The following is a 19929-nucleotide window of genomic DNA, read 5'->3' as shown; positions in this document are numbered from 1 at the left end:
GCTTCTGCCAATTTTTCTTCTTAAGGCACGGTGGCGCCACTCACTGGCAGCAGTGGGAAGATTTTTTATTTATTTTGTATTTATTTATTATTTATCTTAATGTTTTATCTAGTGGTGTATTTTTTAGTGCCCATATCATAAAAACAAGCTTTTTTTTTTTTATTTTAATAACATAATTTAATGTAGTCTGCAAACACTGGTAATGTTTTTAGATGTATGCAGTTCCCCAGTCCACTCAGTCCTCTTAAATTAAGTGTCTTTGTGACCATCAGTTTTTGTCATTCATGTCCAAAAGTTTGTGGATGCCCCTTCTATTTTGCATATGTCTGCGTAACCCAGTAGCTAAGATGCAAACAGTGTCATCCAGAGTAGGGCTTGGTGTAAAATTGCTCATTTCTTTACAGCAATGTTTAATAGCACCAGGCATTACCATGACAACACAGATAAAATATCCAAATGTCCAAATATTTGTGGACGCTCCTTCTAACACATGCATTCAGCTACTTTCATTTGCACCAATTGCTGACACAGATAAGCAAATGTATAAAGCCAGACATGAGCTAGAGGTGTATAAAGCCAGCCCTCCCCCCCCCCCCCCCCCCCCCCCCCCGCCCGCATTGTGAAGCTGTGGAGCAGTGGAAGAACTATGTTCTCTGGAACGGTGGCTGGTGCTCCACCAAATACTTTTGGGATGAGTTTATTTGGTCATCTTCCAACATCCTGACCACAAACTCTCTTATCGCTGAATGCAATCAAAACCTTGCAGCAATGCGCCTTTAAAATCTAGTAGAAACCCTTGTCCTTCCCTAGGCAGTAGAGACAGTTCCTCCAGGCAGCTATAAAAGCAGGATAAAGTCTTTTTTTAATCCCATTGATTTTGTAGGAAACAATGAATGAGTAGGTGTCCCAATACTTTTGTCCACATTGTGCATTCACCTATGCAGCCTGTACCTGCCAACTCTGATTTCTTTCCACTGGTGGTGAATGGACCCAGGGGTCAAGATGTCCACCCCACAACTACATACATGGTTAGAATGCACTAGTCCACCATGAGTGTGTTCAAAAATGCCAATTTCGGCCAAAGCCTTCTCCAAGCGGTCATAAACAGAGTGTGCCAGGCATCAGGGAGAGCTTCAGCCGTTTAGGTGACAGACGATCAGAACACAGACTTCACCCAACACTCCACACACTCATGTTTTTCATGTGCCTTTATTGTTTCATATCATTTAAAGTCATACATCTGTTTAATTCCATTTGTTTAAGAGGACATTAGGTACTGTTCACACACTAGTTTTCAGAGAAGACCCCAAGGGCCGACTACTCATCAGTCATATTACATCATGTTAGGTCAGTCAAAAGAGAGAGACAGAGAGAGATTGTGTCACGGTGGATTTTCTGCTTGTCCTACTAAACCAAAGAACGTGGCACCAAGCAAATCTTCTTCTTTTCTTATCAATTAAATAAATAGAAATCAATGGGTTATCAAGAAATTAACGCAAGTATGGCCAACACAATCCCAAAAGCAGCTTTTATGAGAAACATTAAGAAAAAGTAAACAAACAAACAAAAAAAACCCCTAAGAAGCTTTAGTTTCCAGTCATTTGAGTCCATCTCCAGGCACATAGTCTCCATACACTGACCCCACCCACAATGACAGGACCACTCTCTCCCAGGTAAACACAGACCAAGTTAAGACCTTTACAAAGTGCAACAAAGAGGCTCGCCTTTTTTCAGAGAAGGTATTCATGTGTGAGTGTGTAAGTGTGAGTAAGATCATAGGTCAGTATGGGTTGATGGAGACTGGTGCTCATGTTATGTCATAATGGTCCAGTTTTAAGGCAAGGTTAAAGGGGGATTCCACCAAACGTCCCGACTCTGATTGTAAAAGAACACAAAAATGATCAATGCTTAGCAAATTCAATGCCATCGTAACACCAATGGTTCCTAATGCCGCTCTTGGAGGACTGCTAAACCCCCCCCTGTCCTGCATAGTCTAGTGGTTTCCTGCTCTGACATGCAGCCTTCAGCTCAGAAAAGGCTTGTTAATGATCTGATAAGCTGGATCAAGAGTGCTGGGAGCAGGGTAGACACTAAAATGGCCTGGAAGTGTGCATTTTCAGCCAGCTGATACTAACTCAGAGGTGTGGTGTAGCAAGAACAACAGAAGGTTGTGGGTTGCAGCCTTTTCTAAGCTTAAAAAAATGTAAAATAAAAAATTTAACCCTAACAATAATGTTTATTAACATGTTATTATCATAATGCAGAAACTATGATTAGTTGGAATCATTTGGTTTGGTGGTATCAGTTTAGCATTTTATTTGGAGTCCCACAGGGCTCTATTATAGGGTCTGTGGAGTGCTGCAGTTAATAAGGTGAAGTGTGGGCCTATGTACAAGGTTGAAGGTAAAGCTAAATAAGGTTGATTAAAGGCTATGTATATAATCAATACTGGACGACAATCCCACAATCATTAGGACGTAACAGGGTTGTCATTCAGAATTTCACAATGTCGTATTTCAGTGGAATTCCCCTTTAAGATCAGACTGTGACAAATAACGAAAGCCGCAGGTGCATCGCTTGGCATATGTGGAATGTATCCGAGGTCGATGTTCAGAGATTCTACATCACAAGAACCCACAAGGACGATCACTTTGCAATACATTGTGCAATACAGGCTAGTTGCGAATGATCAATAACTCAGTTATCTTGTCCTACAACTCCAACGATGTAAACTCAAGCTACAAATGCGTGACGTACAGTATGCAGAGAAGAACTATGGGATGGAAAGCAGCGTGACAGTGGAAAAGCAGTGTCAGAGTGTCAGGATGAAAATAGAGACCTATAGAGAGCTATATTCCCAAAGGTTGGTCTGGAACACTGTGGCAGTGTTGTTAATAGGCACACAAATCTCTGAGTGATTTGACTGTTAGGGGTTGATCTGGGGGTTATTCCCAATGCATTAAAGAATGTGAGCAGCCCATCATCCCCTACAGGCCACAACAGCACTTCCACAGCAGCTTTTAATATTGCACAGGTACCATCTGTAGTTCATCTTACTTTAAAGAAAGTTTTAAAGGAGTTTCCAGAGCCGCACTGAAAAAGAAGTGATGCATTGAATTTACTTAATTTTATTAATTTAATTTGTACCTAATTTTCTTCCCAAATTAGCACTCATTAGTACTCCCCCTGTCAGTAGGAGCATGCCTCCTCCGATACATCTGAAGTCAGCTGTCGCCTTTTTTCAAACTACCAATGCTGCATCAATAGGCAGCCAATGCACTCTGAGGAAAGCACCGGATCCACTGCATCACAATGGGATTGATGAGGGGAGAGAGCGGCATTCCCCCACCCAGAGAGAGCATGGCTGATTGTGCTCTATCAGACTCCGGCTGCTGATGGTAAAGCAGAATGACTTGGGATTCGAACTTTCCGTACAGTCAGCGCCTCATTCCACTGAGCCGCTCGGAGCCCCTTATTATACACTCTGAAAAATAAAGGTGCTTCAGAAGACTCTTTGAGGTTTGTAAGTGAGGTCCCACTTACAAACATGGTTCTTCATGGAAGCAAAAGTGGTTATTTTATGGTACTGCTAAAAAAAACACTTCCTAAGGTACTGAAGATTAAGGTTTCTTATGGATATTCACATCTTAATTATTCTATTTTCAATGTATTGGCAGTTTATTTTTGACATTATAAAAGTAGAATATTGTATAATAATATGTTAGCCTCAAGCTAATACCTGCTTATGATTTTTTATGCTTTTTGAGAGCCTCCTGCTCTATGTAAATATGATCAGTATTAAAATGAGCCTTTTTTCATTTGCTGTTGAATGTATTATTCATACTTAACAATACAATCTAATGAGATGAGTACTGTTTACATTAGCAATCATAGCCTTTCAGTTAATATACATATGGCAGTAATTTAATTCATTTCATATCTAATCAAATTTTATTAATATATATCTACATCCATACATTTCAACTAAGTAAATTCACGGCAGCACTTTTCTTCAGTGTGTGATTTACATTTGGAAAACTGGTCTTCCAGCCAACGCCAAGGGCACAGCCAAAGTGTCTCTAACAGCCAGGGATGACAGAGGGTGTTTTTACTGTAATGTGGGACTGGACAAGTCTCGTCCAGTTGGCAACTAATTGTAAACCCTCACAGTTCACAGTTTAAGTTCCGTTACGGGGCTGACAATGAGGGGATTGATGCCGCACAACTATATCGGTCACTTATATACCAATTACACCAATTACGACTCCATTCCCATCTCCACCGCTTCACATTTCACTTTCCTACCACATATCTGTATTTCTCTCAGTCTTACTGCCTCCCTTACATTCCCAGAAACATCGCAACATCCTCCTCACACAGTTTCTGCTGCTTCCGCTCCTAAACCAGGGCTAATATCAGTTAACCTTCACCGTAACCATACTGTGGACCACCGAACAATCCTGATCTGTGCATCTCACTCAACATGCTTCAAGTTTTCAAGATCCTTTCTGTCACTACAGCTGGTCACACCAACAGCAAAGGCTTCCCTCCAGTACAGTGATGCAGTACAAGCACAGCAACTGGGCTTGTGCATGGAGAAAATGGGTGAAATCGTAAACACATGACTTTCCAGGACTGAAGGCCAGTGCTTTCCCAGGAAAAGCCAACTCCAACTGGCGTGAAGAGTCGTGTAACATTATTCACTGAGTCTTTATTTGGAGGGTTCCTACATAGGGACTTTATAACATGTGCATAAGCACCGAGTGATGTATGTAAAAAAGCAATAAGCTCAAGTAGTTATGAACAGCTTATGTGAGTTTATAAGATGACAAAAGGTGTTTCGGGATGTAATGGATGGTCAAAGACCCTTAAACTGCAGTGACGGACATGTGTTTAGTTAGGCCTTGTCTATTACTGGGGAATTAGACTTTATAACATTGTTATAGATGTAATTTAACCTGCATTTACATCACGACACACCTTATGTAATGTGCTAACGAGATATTTACTGATGTTGCTGCTGTTTATAAATATAAATAACTACTGCATTATAATGATTATGAATTATAATATTTATATTATTATAATTACATTATAATTAAAATAATGATATTTTTTGTGTCATTATTAATAAATAAAAAATATTCTTGCTATAATAATAATAATCATTATTATTATTATTTAGAACTGTTAGTATTAATATGTAATGCATATGTCTTCAAGTCTCTATGTAGGCAGTCTTCAAAAAAAGAGCCACAGAATTTTCTATTTTGTCCACAATCTTCATAACCTTTCTTTTTCTCGCTTCCCAAATAGTTAAGATAGCTTAAAACTTGTAGTTTAAATAAATAATAACAATAAAATACAAATTTTAATTGTACCCCATTTTTCTACACCGTTTGGACGGTCAATTACCCAATCCCTGTTCATGTGAACTCCACCTATCACTAGTAACGCCCCCAGCACTAAAAGAGTAAAGACTAGCACGCACTCCTCCGATACATCCGATACAGTCAGCCGCCTCTTTCGAACTTCCACTGATGCAGCATCTATAGGCAGCTCCGATTCAACAGCTAGCAGACCCCCGTGCTGACCGACACTACAATAAGAGTGATGTGGGGAGGAAATGTCATCGACCCACCCCTGAGAGAGCAAGGCCAATTGTGCTCTCTCTGACTCTGGCTGCTGATGGCGAGCACCAGCGAACCAGCAATGCTCTGATCATAGTGGCAGTGGCTTAGTCCACTCCGAGCCCTAGGTTAAGTGTGTTCAGTTGCTTAAAACAGGTTAAATTTGATTGAGGTCAGCAATGAAACGCTGTATGACCTTATGGAGGTTATTATAAAATTTTATATATTTAAATATATTGCATAATTTTATGCATCTCTATTAGAATGTGCTGCGTATCAGCTGTTCAGACTAAAGTCAGCCACTTCAGAGACGATACATGCAAACGATGTCCAGTTTAAACTAACCAAATATGTCGACGCAGCTTCATCCAGAGCCACCCGGCACATTCTGCTCCGCGGTGCACTAAGGAGCGCTCAAACCACAAGGAACTAAACAGAACGGAAATGGAAATGGCGGAAATGTACAGCATGAAAAGTGCAGCGCAGACAGGCAGAAGATGTAAAAGGGAAGGTTTCAGAGAGAAGGCTATGTGTTTGTGTCTGTGTGTGCATGTGTGAGGTGAAGGTAGAACCGGGTGGGCTGCAGGGGGGGTCCCAGGGTTGACAACAGCAATATTGGGTTTAACTACAGGTTCAAACCTCAATCTTTCCTTAATTCCATCAATGCTTTCCAGAGATGACCCTGTGCCCTGCCCCCTCGCCTCACCCCGCTCGACCTGTCACTCCCACACACACTGCGGCCCGCACCCTCATTGCTCGTCTTCCCCGAACACGTCGTTCTGTTTCCGCTTCATGTTCTCAAAGTCAAAGTCAGTTCCCGTCATGCGCTTGTAGATGTCCTTGATGTCGTTGCAGGTTGTCTCAAAGTGGGTGGTGGCATCATACGCTCTAGAGCAGAAGACCTGTGGAGACGAAGGGCCAAAAAGGGTGGAATTTATCCTTAGGGCCCCAAACACTGTGATAGCCATACAGATTACAATAGAAAATACCACCCTGTTACAGTACACTAACTCAGTAATCTAACAGAATAAAAATAATTCAATAATAATATTAATACATAAAAACAACCAGCAGATGATTATATGAAGATTAAATTATATTACAGTAAATGGACAAAAGTATTGGGACACCTGCTCATTCATTGTTTCTTCTGATATTAAAGGTATTAAAAAGAACTGATCCTGCTTTTGTTGGAGTATCTGTCTCTACTGTCCAGGGAGCAAGGCTTTCTACTACATTTTGGAGGAGCTTTGCTGTGAGGATTTGATTGCATTCAGCGACAAGGGCATTAGTGATATCTTGGATGATCTCAACACCACCTCATCCCAAACTCCCCAAATCATCCCAGAAGTACTGGATGGAGCTCCACCATCTATCATTCCAGAGAGCACAGTTCTTCAACTGCTCCACAGCTCAATGCTGGGGGGCTTTATACCCCTCTATAGCCCACGCCTGGCATTAGACATGCTGCCAATACGTTCGCAAATCGGTGTCAGCAATGGGTGTAACGTAAAGTAGCTGAATGCATGTATTGTAAGGGGTGTCCACAAACATTTGGACATACAGTGTATATATTTTTGGTAAACACTCTGATGATGCCAAAAGTACCGGGGGGGGCTTTTTAACCCTTTAGCCCATCTGTCTATCTAAAGCCATGCCAGATAAGCTCTTTTTTAACCCCCCTGATTTCAGAAGAAAAAATGGTTAAGCAGATGTCCCAAAAGTACAAAAGTATTGGGACACCTTAGGATAAAGCATGACTGCTCCTTTTTAAACTCAACAGCGGTTCTCAAACAGAACCGTGGGACCACAGCTCAGGATTCTCCAAACCCAGTGCCTACTGGTTTATTCATTCACCTTTATGGTTCCTGCTGCTGGCTGTGGTACATTTTCCTAAACAGGCCGATTCGGATAATGATTAATAAGGATTGTGACACTGACCTGACTCTCCGACCCATCATCTGATGGCTCATACAGATCGCTGATGGCCACAAACCTGCAGAACCAATCAAACAGAGCAACGTGTGAGGGGAACAAAGGAAATCCCCAGAGGCAATGTCACTTGACTCTCTATGACCCAGTCTGGTTTATGAGAGTCCCCAAGGAACCACAGGCTTTAGACACACTTTGTTTTTCTCTTTTAAGGACAGATCCTGACTTGTAATCAGCCTTATAAACATAAGTCTCTGATCTGTGACCAGTTTTAGCTTTCATATTGCCGTAAATGTTGTCCCTTATATCGCTTAATAACTAAAGGTGCTTTAAATCTGCAGGATTTAAGGGTGTCAAGCTTTACTTTTTGTATTTTACATGAAGAAAATCTATTACATCAACCTCTATTGCTCTCTGTTTATTTACATTTTGCAGTAACTGTGTTATTTTTATATGTTTTATTCATATTTTATATTATTCATATTCATATATATATATATATATATATATACATATATATATATATATATATATATATATATATATATTCATATTTTACTCACATGCAAAATCTCACATTTATTTTTCCACTAGTTGACATGGATAAAGCCCCTGAGAACACATTTTAATATATTAGATTTTTATATATTTTATTATTTTGCAGAAATCTAATAAAACAACTCTCAAAAATCACCACAATCCACTCCTTACACCTCTCTGAGAACAGTCTGGTGGTCTTAATATTCTAATGAATGTACATGACTGACAGCACTCTCTCACTGAAGAGTGAAGGGTGTGCAGTGGTCAGCGTCGGGACCTCCCATCTGTCCCAGCACCTGGCCAATAAATTTGGAGGTGGCACTGGACGTGAGGGACGACGACACACATGGGCCACAGATCTTTAGGCTTTACTGAGGTTCTGATATCTGGAACCGAGTTACCAGCCCATATATAGATACAGGCTCGTCGTCCCCCCTGTTCGGCACTTGGCACCTCTCCGCTTCTCCACTTTGGCGGCCGGTTTGTGTCGGTTTGGGCAGGGTAGGGGTGTGCGGTGGTCAGCGTTAGGACCTGAGATCTGTCCCAAGCACCTAGCCACTAATTTTGGCGTCGGAACTGGACGCGGGGGACGACGGGAAACGTGAGGCAGTCGTTCCCTCAGCTCACCAGGTTTACCCTTGGTTTTAGCTTGCTAGGTTGCTCAGACTTAAAGAGAGGGTGGAGCCATGCTAGCCTTGTGATTTTAGGACCTACCATTCCACATGGAGAGGAGAGCAGTACTGGTGAAATACAGCAGACGTTTATTAGAGTTTAGGAAGATCTTCATAAGACCTACTGTGTACATTTAGACCGGGGGCCCCGAGAAGCCAGATTTCTAACTTCATTAGAAAGAAAGGTTCCTGGGGCTTTGAATGGGCATGAAAGGGGCTTGTGTTTTTGTAAAGGCAGCACATTTTCTGCAGATGTTAATGGAAAAGAGTCTTTTTAGTTCACTAAGTTGTTGTAGAAACACAAATGAGTAAAGCAGCTGTTAATAGAATAATCAGAATCAGAGGTATGAAAGACTGACTTCTGGTCAATGGGCTCCAGCAGCTCCAGAGCGGGTTGGATCTCAGCCTCCGGGTCGCTGGTCTCGACAGTGGTGCTGGCTATGGCAATGTACTTGCCCTGAGCTGCCACATTATGGGCATAGGAGATCATACACACATATATATCTGGAGGAGAGAGAAAAACAGATGCTCGTCAATTCTTCTTAATTATAGTTTTCAAAAGAATTTTATATATAACATTTTTATTATATAAAATTATATTTCTTTTTTAATATTTATTTAATATTTATTATATAAAAAAGACATATCATCAACCCAGGATCACCTAAGAGTAAAAATAAGAGGCAGGGAAATGGGGGTGGAAAAAAATAAGTATAATAAATAAATAAGTAAACACATGTTCTACTAGGAGCACAGAGTCACTCACCAGAGTTGCGGTTCACTTGGTTCTGAGGAATGATGATCTGGCAGGAGTTGGCGTCATTGGTGTTCTTGATTGGATGGTTGAGGATACAGATGACACGGATCACCTGACCAGCTTTACGTACGCGGTCCTGAATGTAACTGGGGTCGCAGATGAGCTGCTTGCAGCGAGCGACCTGGGAAAGACAAGCCAGAGGAAATGGTCCATCAACTGGCAAATCAGCAATCAGCAACCCTTGGTTTTACACCCCTGTCCACTGTAAGTTTATTCTACACATTTGCAAATACTTCAAATATTTTTTTAGCACACTTAATCATGCAAAAATCTTTAATAATCTTTGTACATTGACTCCACTGACAGTTAAAAAGGTTTTTTCCTTCTCTTGTAAAGCTGCCATTTAGGAGATGCAAGTTTTTGTGCAATATTTACAGTATATTAAAAATATGGATGGACAGTTGGATGGACAGGAAGGGTTTGGCTGAATGGGTTGTCCCATGGGTGGACAATCTAGCAGATTGGACAGAAGGTAATGTAAGCTTTTTGGGTGAACGTGCCCTCAAGAAGGGTTGTTCACATATGAGAGTGCCAAGGGGATCCTGATTGGGATCATGGGGACATGGATGCTGGTCTAGTAAAATGGTGTAAAAATGAAAGTGTACATCATCAAAACCAGGTTCATATTTTTTTTACTGATTCATTTTGGTTTTCATTCTATTTTTACTTAATTAACATTTACATTATTTTACTTTACATAATACTTCTAACTTATTTTAATTGTTATGACTTGTATCATTTTTTATTGTTTATTTTATTATCATACTTCTATCGTCTTTTGTATTTTTTGTCATTTTTAATGTATTTATTAGTTTATTTTTAGTTTTTTTATATTTTTTATTTTTATATTTTAAATATTTTTAAATTTAAGTCAATCGTTCTCTGAAAGTTGTCTGAACAGTGCTACATAAATAAAGTCTGATTGATCGAATGGCTTTAATCATGGCTCAGATTTCACTTGGCTTTACATTTCTACTTTAATCCTGCATGAATAAATTTGACCTTTCTGTGAATAGAAAGATGTGACATTACCTCTCCCTCAGACTTCACTCCCACCACACGTCCATTCTCCATAACGATCTCATCCACCGGCTTGTTGAGCATGTAGGTCCCTCCATAGATTGCACTTAATCTGATAGAATAAGAAAAGCGAATGCCAAAGGATGAATGTGAAGGTGTGTGTCTGTGATAGAAGTGTGTGTGTCCGTGAAAAAAAGAAGACAACTGTGTGATTACCTGGCGAAACCCTGAGGCAGCTCTCCCAGCCCATACAGAGGGTACAGATATGGGCTCTTCCCATAGCGAGCCAGTGATTCACTGTATAGCTTAATACGGTTAATGGTCTCAAGACAAGGCTGGTCCAGGTAACTGAAAGAGAGGGAGGAAAGGAGGGTGAGAGAGGTTACTTCTACTATAGTATGCATATATATATAGTATAGTAAGTACATATACAAATGTGATTATCATAATAAAAAAATGTACACTATATGTCCAAATGTTTGTGGACACCCCTTCAAAATGAATGCATTCGGCTACTTTAAGTTGCACCCATTTCTGATTCTCTGGAGCAGATAAACATTAACCTATTGGCACCATGCTGCCTACCGCCAGGCGTGGGCTAGAGGGGAATAAAGCCCCCCAGCATTGAGCTATGGAGCAGTGGAAGAACTTTGTTCTCTGGAATGATGGATGGTGGAGCTCCATCCAGTACTTTTGGGATAAGTTGGGGATTTTGGGATGAGATGGGGTGGTGATCATCCAACATCCTGACCTCACTAACGCTCTTGTTGCTGAATGCAATCAATCCTCCCTGGACAGCAGAGTCAGTTTCTCCAACAAAAGCAATATCAACTCATTTGAATCCCCTTCATTTCAGAAGAAACCATGAATGAGCAGGTGTCCCAATACTTTTGTCCATATAGTGTATTAAAGTGTGTATATTATGCAATGTGGACATTCTCCTCTGCTGGACGCACTTACTCATCTGTCCTGTAGAGGGCCAGGGCATGACCCGTGAAATCAATCACATCCTGTCCCAGATCGAACTTCTTATACACGTCTCGCATGGTGGTGGTTTTAGGGTCCACTCCCTCAAAGGTTTTGGGGTCATTCTCATCAAAGTTGGCCACAAAAACCAGGAACTTCCGGAATCTCCTTTTCTCAAACATGCCCATCAGATCTGACACAGACAGACGGAAAAAGAACATCAGAGGATTCAGGCTGAGCAAAATGGCTTTTTTGCTGGGCCTACTCAACAGCTGAGGACTTCCAGAACTGGATCAGCTGTGTTGGGTCAGGGAACAGCTGAAACCATGCAGTGCTGTGGTTCATTTGTTTATTAGTGTATTACAGCGCAGCTGTAACGAGTAAATAAATGAAGGGAATGAATAGGGCTGCACGATTTTGGATATACTGATATTGCTGATTTTTTTTTGCGATATTAAAAATACAGCGGTTTTCACCAAATTTCACCACAAGCCAATAATTCAGCATGTCATGATATTATTAATGCACTCTGTGTATCCAATATTGCAGTAAAATAAACAGTATTAGGCAGATATAATCACACATCCTGCAATATGCATGTGCATATTGCAATAACAGCACTAAAAAGATATATCGTGCAGCCCTACATCACAATATTTGGGGGGTCCCCTGTGGATTATCTACAGATCTGCTAAAACTCTGTTGATTTAAATATTTTACAGTTCATTTAAAGTCTTAAATTTTAACTTAATTTAATAATAAGATGATCATCAGATCATCTATAAACCACTAGCAGGGGCCCCAGGTGTGCTGGGTTGCAGATTCATGGAAAACGTCCTGGAACCAATGGCTTGAAAATTCAAATAAACAATTTTCCATGCAAAGTGAACGTCATCATAGGCACCAGGCCAACTCACTGGAAGCCAGAGCCTCTGACTCTGTGGAGGGCACCTTATAGATCTTCCCTCCTTTATACACAAAACTGCCCTCTACCACCTTGAAGTCCAGGTAGCGAGTCACCTCTGTGTACAGCAGCATCTTCACCAGCTGGCCTGCAGAGAGAAACACACAGAGGTAGAAACATGCATGTCGTCACGGTCTTGCATCTCCTTGCATCTCCTTTTTTGCTAAAAGGACAAAAGTATTGGGACACCTGCACATTCGTTCTTTCATCCAAAATCATCACAATTGCACTACTCCACAGGTCCATAGTAGGGGGCTTTATACCCTTCTAGCCCATGCGTGACATTAGTCATGGTGCCAATAGGTTCATGATTATCTGCTCCAGAAAGGCCTATTCCCATCCTTCTAATGAATGCATTCAGCTCTTTTAAGTCACACCCATTGCTGACAAAGATGTGCAAATGCACACACACAGCTTGTCTAGTACCTGTAGAGAAGTATTGCCAATAGAACAGGACTCTCTGTACAGTAGAGACAGAAACAGATATTTTTTAACAAATAATAAATGAGCAGGTGTCCCAATACTTTTGACCATATAGTATAAATGCACTATTCACGTCATTATTGTTCATTTATTACATTTTGAAGCATTGCAGTTGCAATTGGGTCAGGATGTTGGAGGATCACAACGCCACCTTATCCCCAGCTCCCCAAAAGTATTGGATGGAGGTATTCTACTGGCTGTATGTGTTTGTGTGTGTGTGCATTTGCACATCTTTGTCAGCAACGGGTGTGTTCATTAGAAGGTGTGTCCACAAACATTTATAGAGCTAAGCTCAACCACTGATTAACATGAACACAAGTGCACACTCGAATGAATGACTGACCCCCACTCACCATTAGCCATGAGAAATTTGGGGATGAGGTCGACGTTCCAGTCTCTGCCTCTGCCCATGGACTCTGGTGGGCTGTCCGGCAGGTCAAAGCGCTTGTAGAGCTGTGGAGCAAATGCAACGTCAGCCACAAGAGACGGGAACTAGGCTACGAGCCAAAGCAGGAGCTGTGCATCAAAGCAGGCCGTCCTCCTGGCACACAGTCAGGCTCCACAGCCTCTATGACACCACTGCTCTCTCTCTCTCTCTCTCTCTCTCTCTGTCTCCTTGACTTTGGCCTCATACCAACGTCAGAAAACACGGCCTAGCTTGGGTTGCAGTTAATCCAACACTTTTACCCAACACACTAATCTATAAACTACCACAATAGTATGAGATAGTATTTTTTTATTTATTGGACATTGGATTTTATACTAGGGCTGTGTATTGGCACGGACCCACAATACAGGGGTTTCCGTTCAATATACTGAGCTATACTGCAATACCGTAAGCCAAAAAATACCAATTTTTTTATATAAACACACCATCGTTTGCAAAGAATCTGAGTAAAAGAAAAGTATTTTTTTTTATCCAATCAGAACAGTGAGATCTGAAGACAAGAGTACAACACTGCCATCTAGCTGCCAGAGGTTTACACACCATAGAAAATGAACCACTGTCTGCCGCCAATCTTTACAGTACAATAGTGGGATAATTTAATACACAATAGTGGGATAATTTAATATACTGATGATATTTTCCTGTTGGATACTGTCACCCCTTGCTGAAAGGTGATGGTAGGGGTGCTTCAAAAAGGCTGGGAGTTGCTTCAAAAAATTATGGAAAGCCACCATAGCAGTATAAGTTGAGTTCAGTCAGGACAGCGCAGACACATGAGTCTTGGTCTGCCTCAGTGAAAGGTGTGAGACACATGAGTCTTGGTCTGCCTCAGTGAAAGGTGTGAGACACATGAGTGTTGGTTTGCCTCAGTGAAAGGTGTGAGACACATGAGTGTTGGTTTGCCTCAGTGAAAGGTGTGAGACACATGAGTGTTGGTTTGCCTCAGTGAAAGGTGTGAGACACATGAGTGTTGGTTTGCCTCAGTGAAAGGTGTGAGACACATGAGTGTTGGTTTGCCTCAGTGAAAGGTGTGAGACACATGAGTGTTGGTCTGCCTCAGTGAAAGGTGTGAGACACATAAGCCTTGGTCTGCCTCAGTGAAAAGTGTGAGACACCCCAAGTGTTGGTCTGCCTCAGTGAAAGGTGTGAGACACATGAGTGTAGGTCTGCCTCAGTGAAAGGTGTGAGACACATGAGTGTTGGTCTGCCTCAGTGAAAGGTGTGAGACACATAAGTCTTGGTCTGCCTCAGTGAAAAGTGTGAGACACCCCAAGTGTTGGTCTGCCTCAGTAAAAGGTGTGAGACACATAAGCCTTGGTCTGCCTCAGTGAAAGGTGTGAGACACATGAGTCTTGGTCTGCCTCAGTGAAAAGTGTGAGACACTCCAAGTGTTGGTCTGCCTCAGTGAAAGGTGTGAGACACATAAGCCTTGGTCTGCCTCAGTGAAAGGTGTGAGACACATGAGTGTTGGTCTGCCTCAGTGAAAGGTGTGAGACACATGAGTCTTGGTCTGTCACAGTGAAAGGTGTGAGACACGCCGAGTGCTGTTCTGCCTCAGTGAAAGGTGTGAGACACGCCGAGTGCTGTTCTGCCTCAGTGAAAGGTGTGAGACAAGCCGAGTGCTGTTCTGCCTCAGTGAAAGATGTGAGACACGCCGAGTGCTGTTCTGCCTCAGTGAAAGGTGTGAGACAAGCCGAGTGCTGTTCTGCCTCAGTGAAAGTCTTGGTCTGCCTCAGTGAAAGGTGTGAGACACCCGGAGTCTTGGTCTGCCTATTCAGTTCCTCGTCATCTGCTCTGGAATGTTCTTCAGACGTTTAGAGAGGTCTATCTGAGGACGCTGCTTGTTTACTAATAAACAGCACAGATGTGTTTTGTGTACATACCTCCTCCAGTGGGGTGATGGAGGAGCTTTCTCCACCATAATAAGGGTTCCGGTCCATGTGCAAGACCTTCTTTCCATTCACAGACATGATCCCGGACAGGATACACTCCTGAACACACACACACACACACACACACACACACACAAGGGAAAATAAACACTATAAGCTCACTAAGAAGTTATAGGACTGGTGAAGTTAATGAATAATATTAAACTGCTTATAATAATAATAATAATAATCTTTATTTACATGTAAACTAGCACATTATTAGGAACACCTGTACACCAACTCACTCATGCAATTATCTAATCAGCCAATAGTATCATAACATCATGCAGATACGGGTCAGCAGCTTCAGGTCACTTTCACATCAGCCATCAGAACAGTGATTTTGAGCGTGGCATGATTCTTGGTGCCAGAAGTGATGGTTCGAGGATTGCTGGTTAATATAGACCAGAATCATAAAGGAGAACTGAAGCTTTCGTGAGCACAAAGTGAGGCACTACCCAGTATTACAGTGCATCGCAGAGCTCTGTAGTGCTGAAATGGTTCTTTAAGGAACCATATACATACAGATTTCCCATTTATCCAGGCAAAGAACCCTTAAAGAACCCTCTTTTTTAAGGGTGTATCACTTCTACGTGCTTTACAAAGAAAGATTATAAAGGAAGCCCTTTTGAGAAGTACTAATTTCAGAAGGGTTAGTAGTTTAATGAATACACCCTCAGCACCAAAACACCATGCCCACACTCACATCCCACATCCACAACGCAGAAGCCATGTTAGACAGACTAAAGGCTGAGATAGAGGAACTTGGGGAAGTACTCTGCACTGCGCAGGCAGCACAGAATGGCTCCCAGACCACAGATCAGCTGGCAAACGGCGCCAAAAGAGGTGCACCCTGGGATAAGGCCAGCCCCCCTGAACCCCACCCTTAGAATTGCATGCATAGAGCAAAGCTGGCAGCTTTCTCCACCGCTACCCTACAATCTAAAGCTCATGTCCTATAATCTGTCCTGGGCTTTGCATACCAGAGAGGGCACTGTAGCAAAAGTAGTCCAGTTTCCACTGCGCTGGGTCCATCAATTATTGATTATGAGTGTGTTGCTGACTAATGTTACTCATCAGCAATGTGATGCACATAAAAGGGCCCGAAGGGTCTGCAACAGGGTTGCAGCGGTATGCGATTTTCATGGTACGATACCGTCAGAAAAGATCATGGGTTTGGATCATAGTATACTGCATTTCACAATTCTTCTTGTTATTGTTGTTCTTCTTCTTCTTCTGATTATTATTATTATTGTTCTTATTGTTATCAATTACAATGACCCTTAAAGCATTAAAAAAGTTTTGTTTTTGCTGTTGATAAACTCTACAATTGTTATTTTTTATTTTTATGGAAGTATATGTAAATTGTATTTGGAAAAATGATTATTTATGAAAATATAATAATAATAATAAATCTCTATATATATTAAATAACACAAAAAGAATACATAATAATATTATAAATTCAATGTTTTCTAATGTATTTAAATACAATAATTATATATTAGATATTATTGTATTTTCATAAATATTTTCCTTAAAAAAGTCTAGCAAAGTAAATATTTCCATATTTATTTATTCATAAAAACAAATGCTGAACATACAGTTGAACTCTCTAATGACTAATTATTTTTTTTTATTTTATTTTCTCCATTAATTGGTTGATTTTTTGGTTTTCACACTCAAAATAGTGAGAAACTGGCGAGATTCTCTGTTTGATTGCATTTTTTGTTTAATACCATATTTACATGTTATGATAACCATCAAATTTCATACCATGATATACCTAAAACTGGTATTTAAAAGGTCAAGGAGGGCACAGTACTGGCTTAATGCAAGAAACGAGTGCTGCAATTGCCCCCAGTCTCCCCTCCTATACAGCACAGGCTTTTTGTTTCTACACAGCCTATGGGAACTGGACCCAGGTATTACAATACAACCACCCTGAGTGGATTTGGCACATACATAAAAGACCATTGATGACAGCTACTGTATTGTGTACAGACAGTGCATTGAACTAGACTGCAGAGGAAAATGAAGGGCGTGTTAGGGGCCTTAGCAGCACCACGTAGCATCTTCAATGGAGCTGTGCCTAGGCCTGATCGAGCTGCCAGCCATGGGAAACCTCCATTATATAAGCAATTCTGAATGGAAAAGCATGCAAAGTGTCAAAATCACTCAAGCAGTGGTGCTGAAGACCCAGGCCCAGCGCAGAAGGCATCAACCCCATGCATAATGTCATTGAAACCCCAATAAACTGTAGCAGCAGCCGTGCACTGTGCATCAAAGCTCGTGTATTTATAACTAATCAGCCTCGTTTTGTCGTTTTAAGAGTCCAGCATCTGCATGAGTGTCGACATTACATAATGCACGGTGGCGGCTGCATTATGGAGGCTGGCAAGATGGGCTTCAGCGCGAGACGTGATGCAGATGTCCTCGTGCTTTAAGACTATTCCATGTAACGTGCACGTGCTCGTTTTGCAAGGCTGCAAACGCAGTGCTGTGCTTTCTGATGATCAGCTGGCTTACCGTGAGTCCAGTGCCCAAAACGATCACATCATACTCCTCATCCATTATGACCGTGTGTATTCGTGTGTGTGTGTGTGTGAGAGAGAGTGAGTGAGTGTGTGTGAGCGTGTCTTCCTGTCCTTCCTGCAAGAAAGTGTCCAGATCTGGGTGACACTTCAGCAAATGTCAGAAAAGCCCGATCCTAATTTTAATCCCGTGAGATGATCGTTTTAATCTCCGGAAAATAAGCAGATATAAAGCCGTAGTTCGTCCTGCCTCGACGTCGCGTAACGGCGCTGCTCCCAACACAGATCCTTCCGCGTCGACAAATAGGGCGCCGCCCTAATTCCCCCTCCCTTCCCTGCTGAATCCCTTCCTTTTTGTGGATGTGTGTGTGTGTGTGTGTGTGTGTGTGTATGTGTGTGTGTGTGTGAGTGTGTGTGTGTGTGTGTGTGGCAAGCCCTGGCAATGCTTTTTCTTTGCTGTTTTCTTTTCCCTAACAGCTCAAATATAATCTGCCATGTGGGGTATGAGGTAATATCAGAATTGCACAACTTTAGTTTTTGCAGTTTGTCCATTTTTATTTTCCTCTTTTTGACCCAAATCATGTGATCTTTTGGAGTTTCACCTTACTATATATATATATATAACAAATGACAATTATATATAAACAAATTATATATTCCAGATCATATATATATATATATGATCTGAAATATCTAATTATTTGTTAATATATAATAAACATTTGTTATATATATAATACATGTATATATATGATCTGGAATATATAATAATTTGTTTATATATAATTATCATTTGTTATATATATAATACATATATATATATTATATATAACAAATTATAATTATATATAAACAAATTATATATTCCAGATCATATATATACATGTATTATATATATAACAAATGTTTATTATATATTAACAAATAATTAGATATTTCAGATCATATATATATATATATATATATATATATATATATATATATATATATATATATATATATATATATATATATATATGATCTGGAATATATAATTATTTGTTTATATATGATTATTAACAATGCGATGCCTAAGTAGTTGCAGTGGTGTTGCTATGTTTCCTGTGGTATCTCAGGTGGTTGCTATGGCATTGCTAAGTGGTTTCTAAGTAGAGATTTGTTATGGCATCTCAGGCGGTTGCTATGGTGTTGCTAAGTAGTTGCTATAATGTTGCTTGGTGGTTCCTATGGAATTTCAGGCGCTTGCTGTGGTGTTGCTAGGTAGCTGCAGTCATATTGGTATGTTTACTATATATATATGATCTGGTACATAATTAATTATTTGTTTAGATATAACTCATTTATTATAATTGTTAACAATGTGATGCCTAATAATAATGACAATAATAAAAAATAATAATAGCAGTAAAAATTCACCTTCTTATCCACTTCTTAGTGGTCAGGGTCGCAGAGAAGCCAGAATGGTTGCAATAGGTGGTTGTATGGTGTTGCTAAGTGTTTGCTGATAGTATTGCTAGGTTGTTGATAGGATGTTGCTAGATGGTTGCACTGATGTTGCTATTTTTCCTGTGGTATCCCAGGTAGTTGCTATGGCATTGCTAAGTGGTTTCTAAGTAGTGATTTGCTATGGCATCCCAGGTGGTTGCTATGGTGTTGCTAAGTAGTTGCTATAATGTTGCTATGTGGTTGCTATGGAATTTCAGGTGCTTGCTGTGGTGTTGCTAGGTAGCTGCAGTAGTATTTGTATGTTCGGTATGGTATCCAGGTGGTTGTTAAGGTATTGCTAAGTGGTTGCTGATAGTATTGCTAGGTAGTTGCAGTGGTGTTGGTATGTTCACTGTGGTATCCAGGTGGTTGTTATGGAATTGCTAAGTGGTTTCTAAGTAGTGATTTGCTATGGTATCCCAGGTGGTTGCAATGGTGTTGCTAAGTAGTTGCTATAATGTTGCTATGTGGTTGCTATGAAATTTCAGGCGCTTACTGTGATGTTGCT

General features: G+C 40.8%; 1 protein-coding gene across 1 annotated transcript; it reads right to left on the bottom strand.

The window, feature by feature from the left end:
* Positions 1 to 1193: 1193 nt before the first annotated feature.
* Positions 1194 to 18248, bottom strand: LOC140576865 (rab GDP dissociation inhibitor alpha). Its single transcript, XM_072696526.1, has 11 exons — positions 17932 to 18248; positions 15355 to 15462; positions 13377 to 13476; positions 12494 to 12628; positions 11571 to 11769; positions 10827 to 10958; positions 10623 to 10722; positions 9540 to 9711; positions 9133 to 9277; positions 7572 to 7626; positions 1194 to 6532 (listed from the first exon to the last, which is right to left on the bottom strand). The coding sequence occupies exons 1-11, from the start codon at positions 17974 to 17976 to the stop codon at positions 6380 to 6382; spliced, it is 1344 nt and encodes a 447-aa protein (XP_072552627.1). The 5' UTR covers positions 17977 to 18248; the 3' UTR covers positions 1194 to 6379.
* Between the last annotated feature and the right edge of the window lie 1681 nt (positions 18249 to 19929).

The sequence above is a fragment of the Salminus brasiliensis genome, chromosome 14, assembly GCF_030463535.1.
Source record: "Salminus brasiliensis chromosome 14, fSalBra1.hap2, whole genome shotgun sequence".
Classification (NCBI taxonomy): Eukaryota; Metazoa; Chordata; class Actinopteri; order Characiformes; family Bryconidae; genus Salminus; species Salminus brasiliensis.
This window is presented reverse-complemented; position numbering and strand designations above follow the sequence as displayed.

Excerpts from the sequence above, each read along its gene's own strand:
- LOC140576865 (XM_072696526.1), bottom strand. The coding sequence starts at position 17,976 with ATGGATGAGGAGTATGATGTGATCGTTTTGGGCACTGGACTCACG. Across the intron at positions 15,463-17,931 it reads TTTTGGGCACTGGACTCACG|GAGTGTATCCTGTCCGGGAT; the intron begins GTAAGCCAGCTG and ends GTGTGTGTTCAG. Across the intron at positions 13,477-15,354 it reads CCATCACCCCACTGGAGGAG|CTCTACAAGCGCTTTGACCT; the intron begins GTATGTACACAA and ends TTTGCTCCACAG.